This window comes from Photinus pyralis, unplaced genomic scaffold, assembly GCF_008802855.1.
Source record: "Photinus pyralis isolate 1611_PpyrPB1 unplaced genomic scaffold, Ppyr1.3 Ppyr1.4_LG9, whole genome shotgun sequence".
Classification (NCBI taxonomy): Eukaryota; Metazoa; Arthropoda; class Insecta; order Coleoptera; family Lampyridae; genus Photinus; species Photinus pyralis.
In genome coordinates, this window is record NW_022170878.1 from 22,261,783 (window position 1) to 22,289,404 (window position 27,622).

Sequence of the window (27,622 nt, forward strand, 5' to 3'; positions counted from 1 at the left end):
CCCAACACTGTAATCCTAGATTTGTTTGAGCTTTTTCAGAGATTCAGATACGTTTCATGCGCATAGCATCATTCTGCCAACATTGTGTAATCACTATATCCACGGTTAGTAAATTCCAGTAAATACCTTACGGTGTTGCGATGTTTTGAATCTCAAAAGAAGAATTTTTCTCTTGTAAATTGTGTAAATCTTGTGTACACCTACATATCATAAACATTACCCAGTTTTACTTAAAATGAAAAACAAGCACGAATATAATGTATCACTTACTTAAAAGAACGAAAGTTAAGATGCCAATTTCTGGTTTAAACAAAAGTGCCGCTAAATTAAAAGAGTTCAGATAAAATTGTTTGGAGGTCACAAAATTAAAACATTAAGGATGATTGCATAGATACTACGTAAATCAAATCAAATAATCACTTCGGCATCGATGTTGGAACTGCCTTTAAACACAATTTAATTTGCTTATATAACAAATGAAAATTGTCTAGCAAAAATCAAGGAACATGCTCGAATATTTTAGGAAGTGTATCATACTTCAAGGAAAGAATGCCTCGCATTCGATTTCATTCCTTATCGCAGGTGACAAATCCTTTATCGACTTAATGGCGCCTCGATGGAGGCTAGTGGTGCCCCGATTACTTTCTGGATTTCTAGAATATTCCTTTTAACTGTTCTGTTTGTAGAGTAGAAAGGGGGAGCACTCGGCTATCCCCACCTATACCAACTAAGAACATTTAAATAGCAAACCCCCTACCGAAAAGTCTATAATAAACAATACGTTATAACGTTGCAATTTGCAGCAAAAACGGGAAATTAAAGTTTTTATTTAAAAAAATGGTACTTACGGACAATGCTCATCGGAAATACTACATTATTGGCCCTTGGACTTTTTTAACACATCACAAGTACGGTAGCTATATATGTTTTGTGTAATTATTATTTAATTTGGTAATTATTGATACACTCTGTACAATTATCATTTTTAGCATTGGCTGGTATATGGTCTTTATAGGATTTTCTTGATTCACAAATAGGAGTTAGCTTTAATTTTGTTTAGTTGTAGCCTCGAAGGTTGAGATAACCCCTTGTGCCATTTTAGTTACCCCTTTCTATCCTAGGTTTTGACCATTTTTTATATCGCGGTTTGTTTGTGAGAGTGTACTGCGGGTTTTTACTGTCAGCCTGTATCTATGACAGTCGGTATTTAGTTGTTTTAGAAAGAATCTAAAGTCGAAATTTCAATTATTTTCGAATGTAAAGCCAGAAATGTAAAAATTAATTAAACTCCGACTTTAAGTCGGGAAACAAACGAAATTCGGACTTTAAACTGAAACTAAACTTTCGCTTCTTCATAGCGTGTTATGTACAGTGACTGTACGTCCTATTTTGGTTGAGATGACAGTGTACCTATCTCAGATGTTTTTAAAAATAGAAACTTTGCGGTTTTCGCGAACCTGTGCCAGTGTTTTGTCAAACTTTTATACCATAAACACAATAAATCTAGTTACTTTGATTCTAAGATACGAGGTGAAAGCTAAAAGTTCGACTTTTTGAGATGTTATTACCTACATCATACTACTCATGTAAGGTAGAACAAAAGTGGAAACTGCTTATTTTAGATATTTTTAGTTAGAATCCAGTGGCGTAGTAAAAAAAATGTTTGGACAACTCATTCTGAGATTTGACCCAAAGTTGCTATTTTTTAAAAGCAACACACTGTATATTTTAACGTCAAGGTAGTAAGAAAGAGGAAAAAAAGAATCTATCTAATGGCGTATCACATGACCTATGTTGCCATTTAAAAAAATTCAAGATGGCTGTCGCATTCAAACATCCTGTATAAGAAAAAATTCTTTTTAACCTCAAAAATTTGTAATGATTTCAAATGGAAGCGTTTGAATATGATTTGAGCGTGAGACCTTCCGTTCCATCTTTAATAGTAACTCTGTATAATTATTATATGCTAATTAATATTATATAATCATATTTTCCAAAATTTTGAAATAATATGCTTTTACCGACAGCAATTTTTATTGATTGGTATTAGCCGCCTTGATTACCATGGATACAATGAGCACAACAAAATTACCATGGTCTACTAGGTAAAAACAGTAAGAAAATAAGGTTTCCATGGCTTAATTAAAAAAAAAGGTTGTGATAAATCAATGTAATCAGAAAAAATAATGAAAAATAATTGACGTTAAGATATACAGGGTGTTGCATCTAAAAAATACCAACATTGGAGCAAATTTCAGAAACTCTGGTCCAAACATTTTTTCAGTACGTCATTGGTTTCTACGGAAAAATATCAAAAATATTCTTTTTTCTATCTTACATGGGGAGTAAGATTTGATAACATCCCAAACTTTTCGTTTTCACCCTGTCTCTCATCAGAAACAAACATACTTAGATTCATTCTGTTTGTGGCAAAGTTTCACAAAATAGCGACTGAGAGTTGCGAAAACCTAACGGCTCCACCTTTAAAAACAGCTGAGGTAAGTACACTGTAGTCTCAACCAAAATAGGACACACTGTACAGGGTGGTACAAATTCACCATTGGGATCTCCGTAAAGGTGAGAGATACAGTGTAGATTAAATGGGGCAAACTTTCACTTCCTTGTGACTCAAAAAACCCATTTGACATTTTTGAAAAATCTGTGATAATAATTGAGACATCACCGAAAAACTGAAAATGTCAAATTTCCCTACCTTAAACGGTCGAAAATGGACGGTTCCCGTTAGCACTTTCTGTGGGCATTTTGTTTCGGAGAATCTGAATCATTTATCAGAATTTCCATAGCACGCTAGATGTAGAAGTAGAAGCTACTTTCTTAGTTCTTATGGGCACCATATGAGCTGGTATTGCTACGCTGTGTCCAAAACAAGGATGTCTATGTCTATCATGGGGATTTATTCTTATTGTGAGCAATGGTTATTGAATAATCCTGGGAGAACTGTAACTGAATACCCAGTGGCTTCATTATTTTCCGAAGTAAATAAAAAAACGGCCACAGTTGTCCTCTGAATACGTCGATATACTCACGGAAGAAGATTACTTACCTTCCACTGTGGCAGATCAGCAAGAGTTATTTGTTGACAATCATTTGATGAATATTGACAGACCTCAGAAGGAAAATGCCAACTCTCTTGCACCAAATGTATATTCACTTCACCTACAATTAAAAGACCAGACATCCCAGAACCTTCTACAAAAAGAGCAAGCTCTGGGTCTTCCGCGTCAGAGGAACTTGTATCAGAAATCTCTTTGTCCAACAGCTTTGCGAAAGGAAAGAGGAAAGAAATCTATGACTTTAACCAGTAGGTGCTCCGGCACGAATTAGAAGATAGAATGAACGACACGTTTTTTCTGCAAAACAAAAAGACAAGCAGGTAAAACACAAATCTTCTGTTACAATACTTGAGCCAAGTAGCAGCGTGAGAACAGTACTACCGGGGAATGGCTTTGCTCAACTCTCAAAATTACTTACGGAACAAAATGTCTGTTACATTTAGCCAAAGAGTATATACGTAACGATTCGGCTTTACATATTTTGCGCCTGTGGGCCCCTCAAAATCCCCCACCCCTCACGCACCGATTAAAAGCAATTTATACCCCAACCAAAATTGGTTTCTAAAAATGTTTTTTACTCTTTACAAAAAGTGTTAATCCATTTTCTTTCTCCTAATACGCTCAGATTGGTTTAATAAGCAACAAAAACGTTTTTTATATTAATTATGAGTTTTATAAAGTGTTATTGAAATTGAATAATATCTGTAGTTTAAATCAGAAACAAATAACTGTTTAATTTTTAAAGAAATAAATTTTTATTAATAATTCCGTATAATTACATCAACAGGGGGTGATGGGGCTTTACCTAATTTTACTTTTAAGACTATAATTCCGTTATTACATTAATTTCAATTACGTATTTTAAGTTTATTTTACAGTTAAACAATGAAATCCAATATACAAACATGTAAATGTAACCACTGAATCATGTTTTAGAGAATCTAACGGTTACGTGACATTATTAAGCCCCCCCCCCCCTCGTTCGATCATGAAATTAATAAAAATAGCTAGGCTAGAGGGCACCATAAGTTTTCAACAAGAAAAAATTGCGGGTTAAGCCGTAAATTTCCCACAATCTTAATACAAAGTTCACATAATTTCGTTGATGTCTGCCCTGAAATCTAATTTCTTGTGCAAGACGAATGGGTGGAAATTTTCCGATGGCATATTCATACATTGTTTTACAAAATTACCATATAAGGAAAATTGGTCCCCAAACCGAATTCTTAATGAATGCACAACGTTAGCAGAAAATATGGTATGTCAACGTTAAACCATTTTTTATCACTCAAATCGGTTTATTCAAATGACAATGAACCAAAAGACGCAAAAATTTAAATTAAAACTATTTTTTTGGATATTGCTAATTCTCTATTATGCGACTAACAAATGACGGAGAATAGGCAACGCCACTGCCAAAATCGAGCAGCACGTTTGGGGGCCAGGAAAACCAGCGGGGGGTTATCTACTTTCTAATGATAATTAACGTATATCTATATACTGTTTATTAAATCGAAACTAACGAAAGTGATTTATATACGAAAAATTTTACTTACCGGTTCTATTTAGGGCTGCTGCAATCTGTACCCATTTGATCTCCTTAACGCTACTATCCTTGTAGTCATGGGCACTGGAGTCGAACAGTGAGCGATTCTTGGAAACAAAACTGATCAAGTGCTCGTCCTCAAATTCGGAAAACGATAGTCGTGACCATGGCCTAATGTGTGCCGATTCTGTGGTGTTTTTTACAGTCGAAATCTCCATTTATAAATAGAACGTACGCATCAGAGATAATCGCACCTAAAACGTCAACGGAAGGCGGGACGGAATGACTGCGCGCGGGTGCCATTGAATTCGTTGCCGTTTCCGTCGACCGCATAACGCTACGAAAACGACCGATTAGTACCTACGTAAGGAAGGTACTTGGCTTTATTACGCGATATTCAGTGGCGTGGGACGTGTGTATACGGCGGAAATTGTTAAATAGGAAGGAAGAGTTCAATGCCAAATGAGAACTAACGAACGCGAACGTTAACCTTTAAAATACTTTAGAAGTTTTTACTTTTTAAAGAGCAAGTATCTTTCCGTAAAAATATTTGGCAAAGAAACGACCCAACATTTATTGGGAGAGATGCCACGTAGTGTTGCATTTATAGTGATAATGGCCTACAGTGGGATGAAGAAGTACACACACTTATTCTTAAAATAAGTTGTTACCCACAGCGCTTTAATTGTAACTATATTCTATATACGGTGAAGAAACAGGCAGAGAGATTAGTCCTGTCCATCTAAGTTTGACCAGGAACAAAATCCCTTTAAACTAAAAATTGGTGGACCACTAGGACTTGGAGTGCTATTTAACTTACTAAAAGTCCCCGCCCCCGCGCAACCCACCCAAAAACCCCAAAACTTTTTCAGAAATATCTTCTTTATTTTTAGTTTATATGGAAAAATACTAGATAAAAAATTTAAAGCTTATAAAAAAGGTATACCGGGTGGTGCCTAGCGCGACGCAGCATAGGGATTTCAATGGTAATTTTTTTATAATCAATTACTAGCTCCCCTAATTATTTTAGAGCAAAACTCTAAATAAGTTTTCTTTAGAGAAAAAAATACTGAATCTGTTCATGCTATTACTCATAATTTTCCGTTTTTCAAAACCGTAGAAATCGACAAAATAAAAAGGTCCATTTTACAATAAATCAAATATGCCTTGGAATTACTTAAAAAAACAGCGATCACGTTTCATTATTTGTCTTTGACGTATATTAAATTTATACTTATTTATAAATTAGTTAAAGAACTGCAAGTGCAATAACGTTCAAAATGTCCGTCAAAACCATCAGGAAAACGACAATACATTCAACGTTTTGGCTGCAGTAGCGGACAATCCGAATATAAGTTTAGGAACAAATCTTCTCCAAATCAGTTTTTTTTCTTCGATTATGTAGGTACTCTGATTCCGGAAAATGATAAACAAATAGTATCTGATGCAGATGCAGCATACATTCTCTAAAAAAACACTACCCAATTGCCGCTTTTTCTTGCATCGGATAGTTGTAACAGAATTAAATATGAAAATCGTTCGACGTCAAACAACGATAACTTAGATGCGATGCGCTTGTAGTTTGTTAAAAGATTCCAAAGCATCACTGATTTATAAAAATGTAATTTTTTATTTTATCGATTTCTACGGTTTTGAAAAATGGAAAATTATAACTAAAAGTATGAACAGATGCAGTATTTTTTTTCTCTAAAAAAAACTTATTTAGAATTTTGCTCTAAAATAATTAGGGGAGCTAGTAATTGACTATAAAGAAATTACCATTGAAATCCCTATGCTGCGTTGCGCTAGGCACCACCCTGTATATGAAGGTTTAATCCAAGTAAGTCATTGCCGTCCTACAAGGGGTTGAAATACGAATTTGTTACATATATATTTTTTTTTTTGGCTTGGACTATTTGTCATTCGGCCAGTCGCATGGTGGTTGTTTATTTATGAGTTTTTATAGCCGTATATTTGCTTCTGCTAAGAACTGTATTCAATGCTAATTTTAAACTAAAAATCAAATCATTACAATTAAAATCACAAAATTATTATAAACGTCGCACATTGTATTAATATGTGTCCAACTCTCTATCTCACCTGAAAATAACCTGGAAACATATTTATGTACCTGCGTTGGTATATTACGATATAAGTTAATATTACCTATAACTCTTCACAAGAATTGCCTTGCCATTGACCACACAAACTGAAGCAGTTCAAATTTGCTTTTTTAGAGCTGCAATCTACTTTACTATTGCAGAATACTAGTTTTAAAATAAAGTCCGGTGCTATCGCTCTTTCTGTTGTTACTGGTTTTAGGATATTATTCTTTCGTTCCCATCCCCATTGAGTTGATGAAATAGCTGTGTTACCGATTCAGTTCTGAATTTCAAGATAAAAAATGTAAAAAGTAATCGTAAACGATTTACATAAAGCGCATTTCCACTTGTATTCATTTCCCATTTATAAGATGCAACTTCTGTTAAAATCGTAAAAATCCGGCCACAAATATGAAAGATAGCGTTGCACATGGGCAATCCATTGTTGACGTGCTACTTCAATTTCAAGTTTATGAGAAGAATTTCATTTCAATGCTTTTCTAAATAAGAAAGTTGGAACTGCGCATGCGCAAACCTAAATTTTAAAACTAATGTTAGATTTTCCTTTGTTCCAAGCGCCTAAGTTCACTTAAATGGTTCCATAGATAAAAGTTGGCACTGCGCATGCGCAAAACCAAATTTTGAAACTGGCGTTTGATTTTCCTTTATTACAAGTGCCTATGTATCAAATTTCATTCAAATACTTTTATAAGTAAAAAAGTTTGCAATTCGGTTTATAAATGGTCGAGATGCGAAAAGGGCACTGTGAATTTTGAATCGATTCGATTCAACTTTTGGCATTGCGTATTATATGGCTAAAGCTATGCCCATATTGAATTTATGCAATTCAGTTCATAACTAACGGAGATGTAAAAGCGATCGAACATTTCTAAACAAAGTTATCGTTCACACGGACAGATAGATGGACAGACAGACAAAGGAACAGACGGACAGACCAACCGGCAGGTGACAGATAGCAATGCGCAAAGTTATAAACGATCTCTAGGATCGTTAATAAACGGCAAAAGTGTAAAATTATGGAACATGTAAAAAACGGTTTTTTGTTTTTTTTACAATAAATTTTTTTTTAAGCGGTACAGAAAAAATTCCTTCCTTGGTACAAGACTCGACACCATAACGAACCAAATAGCGAAAAAAGTAGAACAATAGCTCTTAAGATAAAAAACTAGTAGCGTCGCAAAGTTAGCGGACGGACGGACGGACGGACGGACGGGCGGACGGACGGACGGACGGACGGACGGACAAAGTGGCCACAATAGCGCATTTTTTTTTAATTTTTGTGGAAATGCGCTAAAAAGCGTGTCGCATCAACCCTCTAGCCATTTTCCGTCATCTTTCCAGCTTCTGCACCCTTAACAAATTTTTTCACCCTTTAACGTCCATTTTCTTTAGGTACTTCTTGCGCCGCCAACAACGATAAAAAGCGTGTCACATGAACCCTCTAGTCATTTTCCATCACATTTTAAGCTTCTATGCTCTTCACAAATTTATTCACTCTCTAAGTCTAACATCTCTTTTCTTTACTTCTTGCGCCTCTAACATCGAGAATAAAGAATAGCAATAACAACCCTTTATACCTAGGTAGCCATTTTCCATAATGCTTGAACCTTCTTACGTCCTCAACAGTACTTTTTTCACTCACCTTTCTTGTTGCGCCCCAATACAACTTACAAGCAAATCACAACAACCCTCCTTTGGTCTTCGCTTGCAATTTCTACCGCTGCAAATTTTCGTTTTGCTTTACATGAATTTTATGACTTGTTTCGCCATCTATAGTTCTAATTATAATCCTAGACGGAATTAAAATCCATTATTGATCGCATCAATTATGTATTGGTGGAATTTGATTGGTGTAGGTGTAATAATAAAATATGTAAAATAGTATTCTCGACCGTGCGCAATCCTACACAAGCAGACCACCGCCAGATGGCGATGTCGCATCGTTCGGGCGAAATTGTTAACAATTATCGTTTTATTGGATTTAGTGAAGGTGTTCTTATCAATGCCACCTTTACGTTTTGTACCCCGATAACGTAGAAAAATAAACATGATACTGATAGCGTTGGCGTCGAGATCCGACACATGCGAAATTGCCAAATTTTTACCTATACGTTACGTAATCGATTTAGAAGTAGGTAAAGTTTACATATCATTTGCATGACTGCGAAAAAGTTCACACTTATGACTTAGGTCAAGTTCTTAAATCGAATAAAACGTGATTCATGGTAGGTGCGTGTGTGTAATTGCAAAGTATATTAGTTTATTGCACAATGACCCATAGGTGGATTGCCTTCAGAACTGTTAGAATATCTTCTGTTTTCTTGTTTTTGTTTGAGGTCATCTTAGAAATATCGGATATGATAACAGAAAGTGTTATGAGTCTCCTTTCCAAGTTTTTGGGGACTTAGAGGGCCTTTTAAGTTGCTTAAGTTGGTACTAGATGCCATTCTTGGCCTCCTGCGACCCTCCAAGTCTGATATGTCTTCATTAAACCATTTTTAATTTATAATTTCCTTTACGGCTATCCGATATGTTACTAAAAAGTAACTTGGAGGACATTTGGAATTGCTTAAGTTGGTATCAGATTTCATTCTTGGCTTCCTGCGACCCTCGCAAGTCTGATTTATCTTATAATTTCCTTTACGGATATCGGATATGATAATAAAAAGTGGTATGAGTCTTCTTTTCAATTTTTTGGGGAATTATAGGGCCATTGGCATTGCTTATATTGGTATCAGATGCCATTCTTGGCCTCCCGCGACGCTCCAAGTCTGATTTATATTCATTAAGCCATTTTTAACTCATAATTTCCTTTACGGACATTGGATACGGTAATAAAAAGTGTTAAGTCTTCTTTTCAATTTTTTGGGGACTTATAGGGCCGTTGACATTGTTTATGTTGGTATCAGGCGTCATTTTTGGCTTCCTGCGAGTCTCCAGGTCTGGTGGCTGAGTGGCTCTTAAGAAAGGGAAGAAATTTTACGGCAAGGCGGCGCACATCAAAGCCAAAATATTACAATTCCAGTTTATTGTTTTTGCTGTGTTTACATTTTGATTTCGCACGTGCAGTGTACGAAGTGAAAAAGTACAGAATTACTCGTCTCGTTAAATTTAGATTAGGGCGTTACGCCAAAAAGTTGGAAGCACATACAATGGGTTATTCTTATATTTTTGACATTTTCCGTAATTTGAAGCACTCCCCTTCAAATTGTTTTCTTACTAAACAAAAGACCTTGGCCACCCTTTCAGCTTTGTATGAATAATTCATCATTCACATTTCTGCGAACGTATTGACGTCTGTTTAATCAGACGTAAATATGCGGCATGATCTCCTGAACCTTTTTCAATGGGGCCATTGTATGTACGCTTTGTAAGTAGGTAACTAATTCTTATGAGTTACCACCGCCCCCGCTCCTAATGTGATAATCCGCGACCATAGCGTTCCTCGACTAATATTCACGCCCCTAATTGTACAGTATGGGCCAGCAATATAACAATTTCTCGTGTATTTATAGATACACTCATTAAAGTTAATTACATATTTCTGCTCCCGTAATCACTTTCATCTACGATTCACCGCGTTCTGCTTACATAACGATATGCGCAGAAATTCCGACCGACACTCATCTCTTGCTAAAGATTACTTTCATAAAATTAATTTCGGGGAATTGGGCGACGTGTCGCGAAGAACAACGCAGAAATTATAAGTACGGTTCTGGAATGACCACCTGGTTAGAGCTATCGTCTCGTTGCCCACGACCCTCTTTTACTCGTCGTTTTTTACTACTATGTCAGCATACAAAAAAGTAGTGGAAATTTCCACTGTACTTAGCCAATTGTCGATCCTTGGCGTGTTCTGTAGTAATGGTCTACATACTAAAATCATTTGAATCAACTATTAGAAACTTACACATTAGTTAATTCCCTTATGTATCCTGTTTTTGGGCTCTATTTAGGGAAAGTCGAGGAAGCCTAGGTACCCTCGACTGTGTTGGAATCTGACTTCCGGTTCATAATTATTTGTAAAGTCGTCAGTATTTCTTCCGACTTCGCGAGAAAAGGATCCTAGACCAAAAACAAGATACGAAGAATCGCATACGATTTTCAGTAGGGGAATTTTTTGTCGCTTCGCTCGAATTCGGAAACCAGACTTTTGATCCGGCTCATATAGCACTGATTCTCGAACTCGTAGAAATCGATTGGTGAAGGTTTGACATACCTGTCTCTTTTAGTTCTCAAGTTAAACGAGCAACAGATGGACAGACGGACAAACCCATCACAAAAGGGCAATTTTTCGCTAAAAAGTAGTCATTCTGATGTCGTTATCGGTCAAAATTCGTATATGTATATTTTATTTTGGGGTAGTTTACTTCCCTTAACGTGGGGCTTGACTGCTTGAGCGCGCATTAAGTCGGCGCCCCTAGGCGTCTGTGTTTCAGGTAAAAACGTTAAAGCAGATTTCAAAAGAAGCCCAAAGCGATTGAAATAAAAATTTACGATGCAAGTTAAAACGTAATGACGCGTAAGCGCGAAAACGACCATTATAAACTCGCGCAAAGGTAATATACAGAGTGTCGCCACGTTTACATAATATTACATAACTCCCAAACGTTAAATAAGTAAATAACATGCAGTATATGGCCGATATACATCACAGATCGTGCGAAATTGATTCCATTTCGGTCTTAAAATAGACTTAAAACAACATGACGTTATTATTCTATTTGGCCGGTTGACAAAGTTTTGTATAGACAATCTATTTACTATTCGCTATGCATCAGTCTAATAACAGCAATTATTGCGATCGCGCTTGCACAAAGTTATAATCCGAAACGGTTTTTGAGTGAGTGGAAAACTGCCGGAAAAATGGAAATGTCACTGTTGGGCTCGCAGGTAAATTTTGCGCTTAACCTTCGCGACCTTGCCGAGTGATAAAAAAGAGTTATTAATTATGCAAGCAGTTCGTAACGGCCACGGAAAATTTTATGTTAATTTCACTATCGTCGTACTCGCTGAACTGAAAGAGGAGCGCTTCTTTTCCTGCAAAGAGATGAATCCGTTTGGCGGAGGATCAAATTTTGTCGCGCGCGTGTATCCTAGATAAATATTTGGGGAATTGTACAATAAGCTGGAGATCGAGATGATCAAATAATGGGGAATGACCTTGACAGTTAAAGGGGGGAAAAAGTGAACTTGGGATTGGCCTTGTGGGTTTAGATCATTGACCATCCGATTTTGTTTGATTCAGATTCTTGCGACGTCGGTGTCCAATTAGGTCAGTGTGACTTGTATCTGCAATTTGGGCCGAAAACCAAAAATAACTAAAGCAATAGGCACCCTTTTATGGAGTGGATTGCACCTACTAAGGAACGATGATGATTTTAAAGGACCTTCCCACTTTTATCAAGGAAAAATTGATGTCTTGCAGGCTCGCTTGCAGGCATTCTTTTTTTTATTTCTTTGACAGATTATGTTTAAATAATGTATAAACAACCCTTAAACAGCCCTTTAATAATAATTTCATTCTGCTCTAAGCTTGCGAAATCCTATAAGTAATTTAAAATAGCACATACAGCGTAGAGCGTACTTAGTTTGCGGAGGTTGTAACTTTCGTAATACACCGAACATTGTTATTTCTTTGGCAGATTATGTTTAAATAATGTATAAACAACCCTTAAACTGCTCTTTACATATAGATTCCGTCTGCTTTAAGCTTGCGATATATTTCAAGTATTTAAAACAGTACATAAAGCGTACTTAGATTGTGGGGGTTGTAACTTTCGTAAAACACCGAACATTTTTATTTCTTTGACAGATTATGTTCAAATAATGTATAAACAACCCTTAAACAGCCCTTTATTAATAAATTTCCTTCTGCTATAAGCTTGCGAAATTTTTTAAGTAATTTAAAATAGCACATACAGCGTACTTTAGCTTGCGGGGGTTGTAACTTTCGTAATACATCGAACATTTTTATTTCTTTGACAGATTATGTTTAAATAATGGATAAACAACATTTAAACTGCCTTTTAATAATAAATTTTCGTCTGCTTTAAGCTTGCCCAATTTTTTTTAGAAATTCAATCTAGCACATTCAGCCTACTTCTCGGCGTACTTAGCTTTCGGGAATTGTAACTTGTAATACACCGAACATTTTTATTCCTTTGACAAATTATGTTTAAATAATGTATAAACAACCCTTAAACAGCCGTTTAATAATAAATTTCCTTCTCCTCTAAGCTTGCAAAATTTTTTAAGTTATTTAAAATAGCACATCAGCGTACTTAGCTTGCGGGGGTTGTAACTTCAGTAATACCCCGACACATTTTTATTTCTTTGACAGATTGTTTAACTAATGTATAAACAACCCTTAAACTGCCTTTTAATAATTAATTTCCGTTTGCTCTAAGCTTGCTCAATTTTTTAAGTAATTTAAAACAGCACATACAGCGTATACTTAGATTGCGGGGGTTGTAACTTTAGTAACACACCGAACATTTATTTCATTGACAGATTATGTTTAAATAATGTATAAACATCCCTTAAACAGCCCTTTAATAATAAATTTCCTTCTGCTCTTTGTTTGAAACATTTTTTAAGTAATTCAAACTAGCACATACAGCGCATTTAGTTTGCGGGGGTTGTAACTTTCGTAATACACCGAACATTTTTATTTCTTTGACAGATTATGTCTAAATAATGTATAAACAACCCTGAAACTGCCCTTTAATAATAAATTTCAGTCTGCTCTAAGCTTGCCCAATTTTTTTAGACATTCAAACTAGCATATACAGGGTACTTAGATTGCGGGGGTTGTAACTTTCGTAATACCCCGAACATTTTTATTTCTTCCACAAATTATGTTTAAGTAATCTATAAACAACCCTTAAACAACCCTTTAATAAAAAATTTCCTTCTGCTGTAAGCTTGCAACATTTCTTAAGTAATTTAAAATAGCACATACAGCGTACTTAGCTTGCGGGGGTTGTAACTTTAGTAACACACCGAACATTTTTATTTCTTTGACATATTATGTTTAAATAATGTATTAACAACCCTTAAACAGCCCTTTAATAATAAATTTCCTTCTGTTCTAAGCTTGCTCAATTTTTTAAGTAATTTAAAACAGCACATACAGCGTATACTTAGATTGCGGGGGTTGTAACTTTAGTAACACACCGAACATTTTTATTTCATTGACAGATTATGTTTAAATAATGTATAAACAACCCTTAAACAGCCCTTGATAATAAATTTCCTTCTGCTCTAAGCTTGCGTAATTTTTTAAGTAATTCAAGCTAGCACATACAGAGTTCTTAGATTGCGGGAGTTGTAACTTTAGTAACACACCGAACATTTTTATTTATTTGACAAATTATGTTTAAATAATGTATAAACAACCCATAAACATCCCTTTAATAATAAATTTCCTTATGCTCTAAGCTTGCCAAATTTTTTTAGTAATTCAAAATGTCACATACAGCGTACTTAGCTTGCGGGGGTTGTAACTTTCGTAATACCTCGAACATTTTTATTTATTTCACAATTATGTTTAAATAATCTATAAACAACCCATAAACATCCATTTAATAATAAATTTCCTTCTGTTCTAAGCTTGCGAAATTTCTTAAGTAATTAAAATAGCACATACAGCGTACTTAGTTCGCGAGGGGTTGTAACTTTCGTAATACACCGAACATTTTTATTTCTTTGACAGAATAAGTTTAAATAATGTATAAACAACCCTTAAACTGCCCTTTAATAATAAATTTCCGTCTGCTCTAAGCTTGCCCAATTTTTTTAGAAATTCAAACTAGCACATACAGCGTACTTAGCTTGCGGGGGTTGTAACTTACGTAATACCTACACTGAAAATTTTTATTTCTTTGACAGATTATGTTTAAATAATGTATAAACAACCCTTAAATCGCCCTTTAATAATAATTTTCCCTATGCTTAAGCTTGCCCAATTTTTTTTTAGGTTTTTTATAAGATTTTTTAGATTTCTTCAATCTTTTTGGAATGTAAAACACCACTCACAACTCTCTCACTACTCCAACTTTTTTGTTTTGTTACAATGTGTTTACGCACTAATGTACTTCCATTAGTAACATTGTGTCAAATTAGACCACATGTGGGCCATAAGCGGTCGGTGACGTTCAGCGGAAGGCGCGCCAAAATTTCGAAGGTGAGCTCGCATAATGGATACCTTCGCATTTGCTCAATTAACGCATTGCTGTTTATTTATGTACAGCGAATGAAAAAATTTTCCATCTAAATATTGACTTTAATTTATTGATAGTTTATATGCGCGTTCTCAATTAAGCTCAATTAGATGTGGGGCGAAATGCGAGCCAACAGCGGTCGGAGCTTCGTCAATTAAGTTTGGCCAAAAGTCGTTCGCTATTCTTTTAAATTATTGTCCCACATACTCTTTTCATGATTGCTCTTATATAACTTGCCTTGCAGAATTATTTAAATTTCCATGGAAACTCTCCAATTCGATCTTATTGGCGTTAATCAAGAAACGGAAGAACACGAGGATGAGTACCTACCTACACAAGATCGTTTTCATATTCAATCAGACCGTGTGTTTTTCCGTTTAGATTCATTGTTCATTTCCTTTCACGTATCATCAGATCTAAGGGCGTTTCGGCGGGGCGAGGTGGAGTTATTGCTGGGGAGTATTCCACACTCCCCAGACTCCCCGGTTCTCCATTCTTCTTTAAAATGTTCAACCCTAAGGACTCTGTTATAGTTTTCCGTAAAGGACAATCTTCAATATTATGATACACGCACTAAATATATCGTTGAATATCCGGGTGGTCTGGGAGGTATGGAATACCCCCCAGAAGAAGAAAGATATTTCGTATAACATTGATTTTTTGTGAGTTACCATGAATTTTCACTTCTCTTTTGGTGTTTTTTGAATCGATGTACCTACTTATATGGGTTTTTAAATTTCGGATATCCATCATATCCTTTTTCCAGCATAAAAAGTGTACGAATCAAATTATTCCGCAGTTCGTTTCGCGGATTTCCATTGTGTAAAACCAGTGCTTTTGTTTTGACATTCGATTTGACGAAGTCTTTGCTAATGATCTGCCGAAGTGCGCCGTTGGAATGTGTCACTCAGCCCATTCTAATTTTTAAACGTAGAGTCTCACCAAACAAAAATTCATATCTGAGCACGAGGTAATTTGTGACACTTCATTCTTTTTGGCATTGGCAGGCCGATCGGGAATTAGACGCGTAGTAATTCCTGCGATCGAAAAGCTCATGATTTATGAGCCATTTTTCACATTGTGGAGTTACTGAACAACTTGCGTCAGAATATTTTGCATACTAACCATAGTTTTTTTTTGCAGGTAGGTACATATGCACCACAACCTAAATATAAACTGGCGAGTGGACCCAAACATATTGCCAAATCGATCGTGACATGACAAGTTGATGCCAAGCTAGCAGGGTCCTCGAAAAGAAATTTACGATCAGTAACTTTCGGGCGAAAGTCCGCAGCCGCTAGGGACAACGTGCACAGACGGACGGACGGACGGAAACCTCCATTCCACTTTCGTGAGTTCATTTCAAATTAGGGGCAAAAAATGTAGATTCCTAGTACGGTCCTGCAATCGAATTGTAGGTAGAGGAAGCGAACGTTACGTATTCACGGAACCGGTGCAAACCAGTTCGCGTTTTATAATGTATGCGAAACTGCTTTTTACAACACGTGTAAATTAGAAAATAATTTGCTCAAGTGGCTATTTATAATAATACATTAGGAAGCCTCTCGCCATGTCACGCCATTAAAATTGCTCAAATCGCTCTTCCGACACAATTGACGCGGTGCACGCAATAAATTTTTGTTTTTGTTTACGACCTACGCACACACGTAATCGGGTTGAGGACGTCACCGAGTTTCTCCATCGATTTTGAGCTTGTTTTTTTGATTTTACCGAAAGGGCGCCAGGACGTCTGCTTCCAGACGCGAATTTCGGTAAACGTCACCGTTGAACTAGTTTCGCGCTCTCGCCGAAAGGAGGAATCGATAGGGTCTAATTTCGGATGTGGGTCGACAAAATTCGAAAACACCAGACGCGATCCATCTGAAAAAGGCCATCGATTTCGGTAAACGAGGCCTTGCTTGCGGTCAAGTTCGCCCTCTCATTAAGGCGATTGCGTTTTTTCATCGATTAACGTTTTTGGACGAGCTCCAAATAACGTACTGGAGAAATCACTTTTGCAATATTTACCCTCCCTAAATCTTTGCATTTTGAAAAAATATCTTCGGTACAATATTGCTTGGGGGTGATTTTGTAGTTACTAGTTCTAGTTTTGACATTTTTATTTTTATTTATTTTTTTTATTTACACTGTGTATACATTGTAGAGTGTGCTCTTACATTCTTACATAAAACTTACCGGCTTTATGGTTCAGAGGTAGAGCGTTGGGACTAAATCCGGAGGTCGGGTGTTCGAACCTGGGTTGAGGTGAATTTTTCATCTGTGGCAGAGATGGGAATTACCTTAAGATCAGCTTCGAGCATTCTGCCGGCTACTCCGAATTAGGTTTTCCTGAAGTTTTCCTAATTCGTAAGATAAATACCGGAGGAGTATAGAACAACTTAAGACCTTCTGCAGAGGCGCCTCTAAAAAGCATTATGCGGATCACTCTGTAATTGGGCGCAAGCCTGTTGAGGGTCCAGAACAAGAGAGGGATAATAGATAAATAAATAAAAGAGAACATAATTTGGCGTAATTTACACGTAACACTGTTTTATTGTGAATTATAAGTTAGTGATATTTTTTATGCACAAATTTCATTAGAATAACGGCGCCGAAAAGCATTCATTCCCGAGATACGAAATTTAATTGTGTCATTTTATTTAGTTATTAGTACAAATGTTCATGAGTTAAAATTCATGCTGTGTGTTTGTGCATCATTGGAAAAGCAAACGCGATGCCACACTGCATTTTGTAATTTCTCAATTTTCTAAGGGTTCAACGTTTTCTGAAGAGCATTTCAATAAACTCTCCTCCCGTTTACCTAAGAGTTACAGTTGTAACTGGGAATTATGCTAATTTACAGTTGTAACTGGTAATTATACTAATTTACAGTTGTAACTGGGAATTAAACTAATTTACCGTTGTAACTGTCAAGGATAATTCCCAGTTACAACTGTAAATTAGTATAATTTCCAGTTACAACTGTAAATTAGTGTAATTGACAATTACAACTGTAAATTATAAATTAATTCCCAGTTACAACTGTAAATTAGTATAATTCCCAATTACAACTGTAAATTATAAACTAATTCCCAGTTACAACTGTAATTTACAAAATAATTTCCTATGTGTCCTATCCAGAGCTTCGTAATTTCAAGTATAAAATCTAAAAATTCAATCCAATTTTCAGATTTTTTACTTGGAATAACTTATACTATAGGTATATACTTGCCTTGTACAATCGCCCTAAGATGTATACCTATCTATTGTGGAGATTTAAAAAGGGGGTTTTCATTCCAGGGTTTTTTTCCGGGGGATTTTCTTTCCGTGGGTTTTTATTCCGGGGGGTTTTATCCCGGGTTTTTTTTCACGGGTTTTTTTATAGTAAACTGTATTTCATGGAGAATTACCCCTTAAAGTTTGTCGCACTTATTCACTAACACCCTGTATTAAACTTATACAAGTTACTGATCTTCATTCCTAGCGCCCTTTACAGGGTGTTACATAACCGCATGTAAAAAAAATTAGTGATAGAGAGGATCACGACAAGCACTTTTTTTTTGCAAATAAACCGAGGGTGCAACGTATTTCATTTGGGAGCCACCCCCAAAGTAGTGGTGAAATTTTGATTTCTTCTTTAATTTTTTCTCAGCAACCATAATAGTACGGAAGAATGGGTAGTAGTGAGTTAGTATGCGTGAAAAAGTTGGGCCCCCCATTCAGAATTGTTGTTTGGGTACATTTAACTAATTTTGGAAGGGGGCCAAACTTTTCGCCCGTAACTTCCGGCTTTATGACGTCATCAAGTTGGAAGCTTCTGGGACACATATTATATTAGAACACTTATTTACGTTAAAGATCACCGTTACCCAGATATGGACAAAAACCGTACCGAGCAGGCGAATTTCAAGTACTTATTGGGAATTAGTGGATGAATCGTTAGATATAGTAGGTAATCATTTATTGAAATAAAATATAGTACATTTTCTACCCTTTTTAACGCGTCTAATTACAAGAACCTTAGATGTAATTAGGTACGCTATAATTTCCACGCTACTTTTGAGTACAGTTGCACTTGCAAAGGTCCGTACAGTACAGTGACTTCTTTTTACAGCTGCATGCTTTGGCACAGGTTCTTTTACAACCGCAGCTGCTCATTTCCCGACAAACTTTATACTAACCGGCGGGGTCGTCATCCACACGGGGAGAAGCCTTTCGTCTTCCTTCCTCTAGCCATATTCACAAGGATCCGGAGCCTTAATTTCTGACTGATTTGCGCAAACCCAAATGCTTGCTTGATAAACTGCACGTTTTGTGTCATCGGCAGCATTTCTGAGTTTTGGTTTTTGTGGCAGAATATTTGCTTCCTCAGTTTGTTTATTGATTGACCTCCATCCCCGTATACTTTCACGAGGAACAACTCCAACGCTTTGAAATCAACACCTTCCAGTTCAAGCTGTATAAATGGTCGTCTGGTAAGTTCAGCCATTTTCTCAGTAACAAATTGTTTACACTTGTTCCAAGCATTAAAACACACCCTCTTGGATCTGCCTCTCATTGAGGATGTCGAGTCACAGCCTGTTATTGTAACCCATAAAGGAAGAGCCATTATACTTCGATGTGGTCCAAGTGCCTTGAACAGTCTCTCCACATCAAGCAGTTTCCTGTTCCAAAGCTCACAACTATTTCCTATTTATTATAATAAATTTAATATAATCTCGGGAAGTTCTCAACCAATCTCCTTGTTTTTAGACTCGTTAAAAAGGGTGGAAAACGCACTATACAGTGTGACCCAGATCGGGTGGGATTGCATGGGTAACTTTGTTATTATTAAAGATAGAGAATTGGTTAAATGGGCAATGTTTTGCAGTTTTAGATGCTTATTTAAAATTTCCTTGTGGAATTTCAAAATGTCGAATAGGTTCGACGTAAATTCAAAAAAACTAAAATTGGTCATTTCCTTGAATGTCTTATATCATCGAAAGCATAAGAGATATAAAAAAAAGTTTTATATAAAAGTTACTGTCTTTAATACGCCTAATTTAGAATTGATATAAAAAAATTCAAGATGGCTACCTTTGAGGAACATTTACCAACTTCCTAAAGTTAAATAGGCGCTATATTGGATTTTTAGATTATTTGATAGATTTTTTAATTCTCTTTTCAACGAGCTATCATAGCATGAGATTGAAAATAAGATACCAGTTATATCACCGGTTTTTATATTTTAATCAAGTAGGCTATGATGAATTTTAAAAAAAAACAAAACAAAATCTATTCGAATTTTAAATAAGCATCTAAAACTGCAAATCATTGTCCATTTAACCAATTCTCTATTTTTAGTAATAAGAAAGTTGCCCATGCAATCCCACCCGATCTGGGACACACTGTATATCATTTCATATAAATGATTACTATATCTTTAACGATTCCTCCCCTAATTTCAATTATGTACTTGAAAGTCGCCTGCTCGGTAATAATAATAATATAATAATAATAATAATGGCCTTTATTCACATTCCGTTAAAAAAAATCACAACTAAAATAATATATAAACATGTACAAAGAAAAGAAGAATCGAATTTATGAACCGCAGTGAATGGGCGAAGTTCAGATTAAAATATCTGCTCTTACACTTTACCCACAACACATATATACATTTATTTATGATGGCGAATGAGAATCCTAAGTTATAAAATTTAAAAAGACAAAAAAAATTCACTTCTGTAGCGTACAAGTATCAAAAAAAAAGAAAAAAAAAATATAAAAAAAAATAGACCAATACAAGTAATCACATTTTAATTAATTAACACATACATTGCCTCTCAAATAACCACTTTTTTGTGGTACGTTTTTTGTCCATATCTTGGGAACGGTGATCTTTAACGTAAATAAGTGTTCTAATATAATATGTTCCGTTTTTTATTATCTTTCCAAAGAACCTAAGATGACAAGAATCGCAGCAGTAGTTAGGGAATCGGACCAGTACGGCGATATCCCCGTGTCACAGAAGCTTCCAACTTGATGACGTCATAAAACCAGAAGTTACGGGCGAAAAGTTTGGCCCCCCTTTCAAAATTAGTTAAATGTACCCAAACAACAATTCTGAATGGGGGGCCAAACTTTTTCACGCATAGTAACTCACAATGATTTTGCAATGGACATTATTCCGTAGGTACTATAATAAGAGTTACAAAGATGGGTGGCACCTAGGGTGGCCCGTTTTTGAATAGGTTTTCGGGTATGTCGTATCTGATTTTGAAAAAAAAATTCAAAATTCCTACCACAAAAGGGTGCACCCCTATTTGGAGGTGCGAGAAAAATTCGGATGAGGAATCTGGAGTTAGTTTTTGAAAAAGGTTATATAGCACTAAGAGGCACTAACGATTAGCACTTGTTCAGTCATTAGTGCTTTCAACGAGGGTAGGAAGTCGGCACTACACAAAGGGGGGGAGGGGGGTGATTTCTCGGAAACGGCCGGTCGTGCTGATCCAAGTTATAAAGCACTAAGAGGCACTAACGAAGCACTAACGATGTGATCATGTACCGTCGTTAGTGCTTTTAATGGCCGTGCTAACTTCACGGACCTTATATAATCCTCAAGGAAGGAAGATTCGACTGTTAGTCAGGGAGACATTTCTGAAAAGTGCATGTCTAACGGCGTTTTGTGCTACAAACTGGCAACAGGCGGTTCTAGACTAATTAGTCCCCGCTGAAAACGATGCGCCCTGTTGCCAGACCCGATTTTGGCATTTAAGCCCTTAAATCCAAGATGGCGGGCGAAATTACCGTTTTTCGGTTATTTCGAGCCCACAAGGCACACCGCTGAACGGTTTGGGTAGTTTAAGGGTAGGATATCATCTAGTACACTCGTCGACATCGTTTAGGCCCACTTTCGTATTCATATTAGGGGCCTAAATGCCAAAACTCCGTTTAAAAACGTCAAAAATGCACAAATTCGTCATTTTTTTTCTGGCCGGTTGTCGGCGTCCAATATGTATTCATATGGTAAAGTTAACATTTAAGTATGTGGGGACCTCCAGCAGCGCCATATGCCTGGGGCCTAAATATCAAGATGGCGCCTGGAAAGTCCAAAAAACAGTGAAAAAGTCGTTCTTTTTACGGTATTTTTACTACACTGGCCACACATTCCCCATTTCGATGGCCTGGAGCCATAATATGAGAATTGCGAATATCATTCTGGATGTTACACAACTGAAGGGCTTAACTGCGGAAGTGGGGACTCGTCTCTTATAAACTTTAAGTCTTTAACTATGGAACCAAGAGGCAGAAGTTGGTTTGGCGGCGTAATTTGAGGGCAAATATGTATATTAAAACATACTTCCCAAGTTTTCTTTGATTTTTTTAAATTAGAACGTAACATTTGGCAGTCGAAACTGTTTAGAATATTGAGCACTAATACTATGAAGAAGGTATTATGCAAGAATAAGAACGTTACAGAGTTAAACGTTGTCTCTTGAAGCACTGACGTTTTCTTTCTGGATTGGCATATTACACATAGACTATGGTACTGTTAAAATCACCACCAGAGGATGATTCATGCTGCATGGCCTAGGGAAAACTGAAACAGTCAAATGGAAGTCATCACCGCGAAAGAAGACATGAGCACCATTCTACGATCAATAGAGATGTGGCCTAACGTTTGAATAGAGCATCTTCATGCGTTAGAATGTAATGTGATATCATGTTAAATTAGTATGAACGAGCTTAATGTTAATGTGAATGTTAAGGCGGCTCCACACGCAACGGAAAAACCGAAGGCATGCCTCGATGCGACGGGCCTTGAGGAATATACGAAGGCCAGCCTTAAGGCACGCCAGTTTCGCGCAAAAATGACGTCGACAGATAACGTTCTTCCTGTTGTTGGATTATTGTTAGCTGTCGAAAGTAATAAAAAAAGAGTGGCGCGAAAGTTCTGGACTAAAGACTGGTTACAGAAAAGGAAATGTTACTTCCATGTAAATTTATTAAAAGACCTGAGGTTCAGTCCGAAAGATTGGCACAATTATTTGCGGATGAATGAGGACACATACTTAAGGCTCTTGTCATTGGTGACGTCGATCATTTACAAAAAGGACACCATAATGAGGACCGCAATTACACCTCATGAAAGATTGAGTGCCACATTACGATTTCTGGCTATAAATTCCTCTTGTTTTTGCTTTGCACGAGCCATGACTATATGAAAACTTGATGCAACGGACCTCTTTTCACACAAAACTACACCGTGTGTCAATATGACATTAAACAAAATATATATTTCATATGGACACTCATATTTCTTCTTAAAAATTGTGTAATTTTAAATGTGTCTATGGCCAGGTTTGGTGGTTGACACACGGTATACGTATAGGGTATAACGGAATCGCCTCAAGGCCTACCTCCCGCACCCATCCACACAATACGATCGGCCTTGGGGCGCTATAAAAGAAGAGGCAAATCGAATGAGATTTTGTATTGAAATTTCCGGCCTCCAGGCGTCAGATGCGCAGGAAAACCTCAACAGAATTCTCCATACACACATAGAGGTTTTCCTTGAGGTCTTGCGCCTCGAGGCATGCCTTCGGTTTATCCGTTGCGTGTGGAGCAGCCTTAGAGTGAGAGTCGTTAAATCCCAGGTTAAATCCCAAAAAGACACAAAACCTTCCCAATACTATTTTAATATCGATTTTAATAGACAAATTGTAAAAGCCGCGACTAGTTTCGACCAACGGTCCTCTTCTGGCTTAAGGAAATTACAGAATAAAACTTGTTCAAATATTTTAGAAGTACACAATGCAAAATTTGAAAGGCAGCATGGGGAAAAAACGATGATAATTAAACAATAACATTAAAAAATATCTTCATTGAATGTAATCTTAGTTACATGATGTAAAATTAATTGACTTTTAATATTAAATCATTGAATAATAAATCTGAATATTATTCAATGATTAAATGAAATGTCGGGCGTAGGTGGAAGACGCCATCGAAGCGACAAAGACGAACTTCAGGAGCGGCGCCGACGAAGATGCACAACAACACGCGAGTGCAGTGATTGATAGTTTCGCGAATCCGTTCGGTTGGAGATGAACCATATGAATGCATATTGGACGCCGACAACCGGTCAGAAAAAAAAAAGATGAATTTTTGCATTTTTGACGTTTTTAAGCGGAGTTTAGGCATTTACGCCCTTAATATGGATACGAAAGTGTGCCTAAACGGTGTCGTCGTGTGTACTAGATGTTATTCTACCCTTAAACTACCCAAAACGTTCAGTGGCTGCCTTGTGGGTTCGAAATAACCGAAAAACGGCAATTTTGGCCGCCATCTTGGATTTAAGGGCTTAAATGTCAAAATCGGGTCTGGCAACAGGGCGCATCGTTTTCAGCGGGGGCGAATTAGTCTAGAACCGCCTGTTGCCAGTTTGTAGCACAAAACGCCGTTAGACATGATTTAGAGAACGTTTTTCAGAAATGTTTCCCTGACTATGTGCTTTCCGGCAAACCATCAGACTGAGTAGGGTTTTTACCACATATGCGTTTACGGACCCAGTAAATTTTGAGACTCTTGTTGATTTTGACAAGTCGAGTAATTATTTGTAATTAAAAAATGCTTCTACGTTTGCAAACCTAGTTATTGTGGCCTTTTTTTAGTGCCGACATAGTGGCCAACACCATTTTGAATGGATGTTCTGCGTGACACAAATTGTTGAATTTTTTAGTTTTTATTCAGTGGGTCATACGATCAGGTTAGTCACACAGCAACCCTGGTTTTCCTTTCGGATGTGTCTGCTTATGTAACTGACGTGGTAATTATTTCCACGCTAAGCCGTTGCTAATGGGCGAGTCAACAAACGTTTGTAGTACCAAGCTCGAGTACTGGAAAAAAATTAATCGCACTCCGAAGGTACGCCCGCGCACGAGTAGCAAAATTAGAAATCACATGTGAAAACGCTAATTGCGCTTACGGAGTTCAAGGCAAAAAATACGTGAAGTACGTCAAATTCAAAGGCGCGCGCAAAGACTTCTGATGACAAACCCTTGGCGCCGAGGTATTACGTCAAACCTGGCACAAATTCGGCGTTGGACGCGAGCCAGACGCGCAAAAATAGACGTCGAAATATTTTGGCCATCCCAAATATGTAGGTAATTGAATTAGATCAGTTCTGTTTTAAGCAATAATAATAATTAATACGGGCGTTATAGGTTATTTATTAGCTCACGGCTGACAAAACAATCATTCCATTAGTACTATCGGCGATAATTGATTGGATAAATACGTTTTTTGCTAATTTTTAGTTTCCAGGAGGCTGGCGGTGACATTTCGCAATGGCGTCATCGAGGTGTGAGCCATAGCGACGGAGATCGATCTTAAATAATTATTGCGTCTGTTCCTTGCAAAACAGGTGTCTTGGTTTTCCTTTCATAAGTAGATTGGAAAATCATACTTTTATGAAAAACTGTACTTAAGTTGATTAGACTTGCCTGTCTGGACCCACTTCGTAGATATCTTACAGGAAACGTCAGACCAAAAGAACAAATCATCTGTTAGTCATTTACCAAGTCTTGAGAGATGATGTGCTATTCCCCGTGGAGTTGGTCACCGAACTTTTGAGGGAATCTTGGATATTAGCAATCAGTAAGTTCCCGAATAAATAAATCTGATAAAACTATAAGGAAATGGGACTTGGGCGAGTTAAAAGGCGTGGATAAAATAAAGATTGTCCTCAAAATGGAAAACGAAGTAAGAATAGACATAGATGAGATGAAACTAAGGATACGCAAAATAGTGAAAATGCAAGAAAGGAAGAACCCGTGGATAGAATTATAGAAAAAATGAAAAGGGGGAACAGAACAACTAAGGAGGGAGGGAAGACCTATAGAAGGCTAAACGATGAGCTGAAAATGGAAAATAGTAATCGCTAGAACAGCTTAAGATATGCCATTGTGTTTGGGATGGAAAGGCTAAAGAAGGTTGCGGAGGGAGTTGCGGTGGGTTTCCAGTATAGGAAGATTGGATTACCTAGTAAAGGATGGCTATATAATCCTTGCTCTGACCTTTGGCTAAGGTCTAAGACCCAAGATGATACACAAGCGACTTAGTGGGTCGAAATGCTACATACACCAGAGCAGATCTCTCTTCACGGAACAAAAAAAGTGAAACTGTAAATTTCCACCTTAGACTTTTTGCGTATGTACCGAAAAGTACGCAAACCACACCAGAGCGTGTGGGAAATTTTGAACGCCGATTTCCTCATTGAATACGGAAGTGTGGGAGATAAGCGCTGCCATAAACGTCAACTGCCATTACAAACACATTTGTATCAATTTTTTCCGTAATTGACCCATGTGAGCTGAATTCTAATCGAGCGTTCACACCGCGCATTTTATTTACAAACACCGGCACTGACCTACCGAGAAGATGACCGAAATCTCCACGAGCGACGTCCTGGAAATTCCATTGCGGCGTAAAAACGTAATTAAAAGTAGCCTTCACGAAGATGGGCTCTTATCTTCCAATTACACAATTACTTTGATGCGCGGGTAATTGGTAGGATTAGAGCGAATTACGCAATTTGATGGAAAAGCATCGGCAACACGACACCAGATTTGTTTCTCTTAATTAGAGAGAAATTGGAATAATTGGTCTCGGACACGAAAGGAAAAACACATTTCTCCTTCGTCTGCTATGAACTCGGCATCATGTTCCACATGGGCCAAAGTTGTGCATCTGTTTCATTGTTAAATAACTAAGCCCAAAAGGTCAAATTTAATTACTCCTTTAAGCATATTATTAATTACACTAAAGATAGGCAGCTGAAGTGTGTCTAGACCTACTGAGTACTTTTTCGAACCTTGAGCTTGATCTTGACGTTGATGACCGTGGCCAATCCTGTACTTTGAACCCAGAAGTTGCACGTCATTTATTTACATTTTCATTGCACTTACGTACCGATTGTTTCCACGTACCTATTGTTCCATTGCTTTTTGTGTTTTTACGGAAAATTCTTTGGTTGGAACTTGCCGCTTGAGGTTTAAAATTTGAAGTTGAAAGATCAAATGATTACGATTGATCTCATCTAACATCTTGACCTATGTATCTTCAGCCACAAGCTCTTGTTCGTTTGCCTGAAGGCTAAGGCTTTGAAGTCTTGTCTTAAGTTTTCCTGGCGCGCACTTCCTGTTTAAATTTTAAATCCTGAATTGAATTGCCAAAAAAATTGGAAACACTCCGTTACTTTAACGCTCCTTTTTCTATTACGATTACGAACAAGCACAGTTCACGACGATAAACGTTTACACGACAGTTTTAACAATGATTCTTTGTGATAACAAAGCATGTTAGCGCGCCAACCTAAATTGTTCTTGACCAAATACAGGATTATTGATGTCCATGAACTTGGCAGGTCTACTACAGCAGACCATGGTTCAGCTTACTCATATCGTTAGTGTTCTGTTAGTGCTCGTTAGTGCCGCTGAAGAAATCGTTAGTGCAAAAAAGGAAACTTACTATTTTTAAAAAATATTTGTGGGCCTGCTAACTTCATGCCAGCAGACCCATTTGAGAAAATCGATTCAATCTTTACACTAGTTAAACTAGCAGCGTTAGTGCTCGTTAGTGCCGCCAATATAAATGTTAGTGCTCAAAGTG

At 36.9% G+C, this 27,622-nt stretch overlaps 1 protein-coding gene across 3 annotated transcripts in view; it reads left to right on the forward strand.

Moving 5' to 3' along the window:
* LOC116181465 (proton-coupled amino acid transporter-like protein pathetic) overlaps positions 1–27,622 on the forward strand; it is a 66,546-nt gene that overhangs the window by 5,049 nt on the left and 33,875 nt on the right. The window contains exon 2 of one of the 3 annotated variants that reach the window (XM_031501849.1): positions 16,112–16,319. The exons of 1 other annotated variant lie outside the window; for it this stretch is intronic. Coding sequence is in view for 1 of the 2 variants with exons in the window: in XM_031501847.1 (XP_031357707.1) it covers positions 11,610–11,636 (27 nt within the window). In the remaining variant the exon portion in view is untranslated. Of the gene's footprint in view, positions 1–11,424; positions 11,637–16,111; positions 16,320–27,622 lie in introns of those variants that run through there. One more of the 3 variants, XM_031501847.1, reaches the window with a different exon arrangement.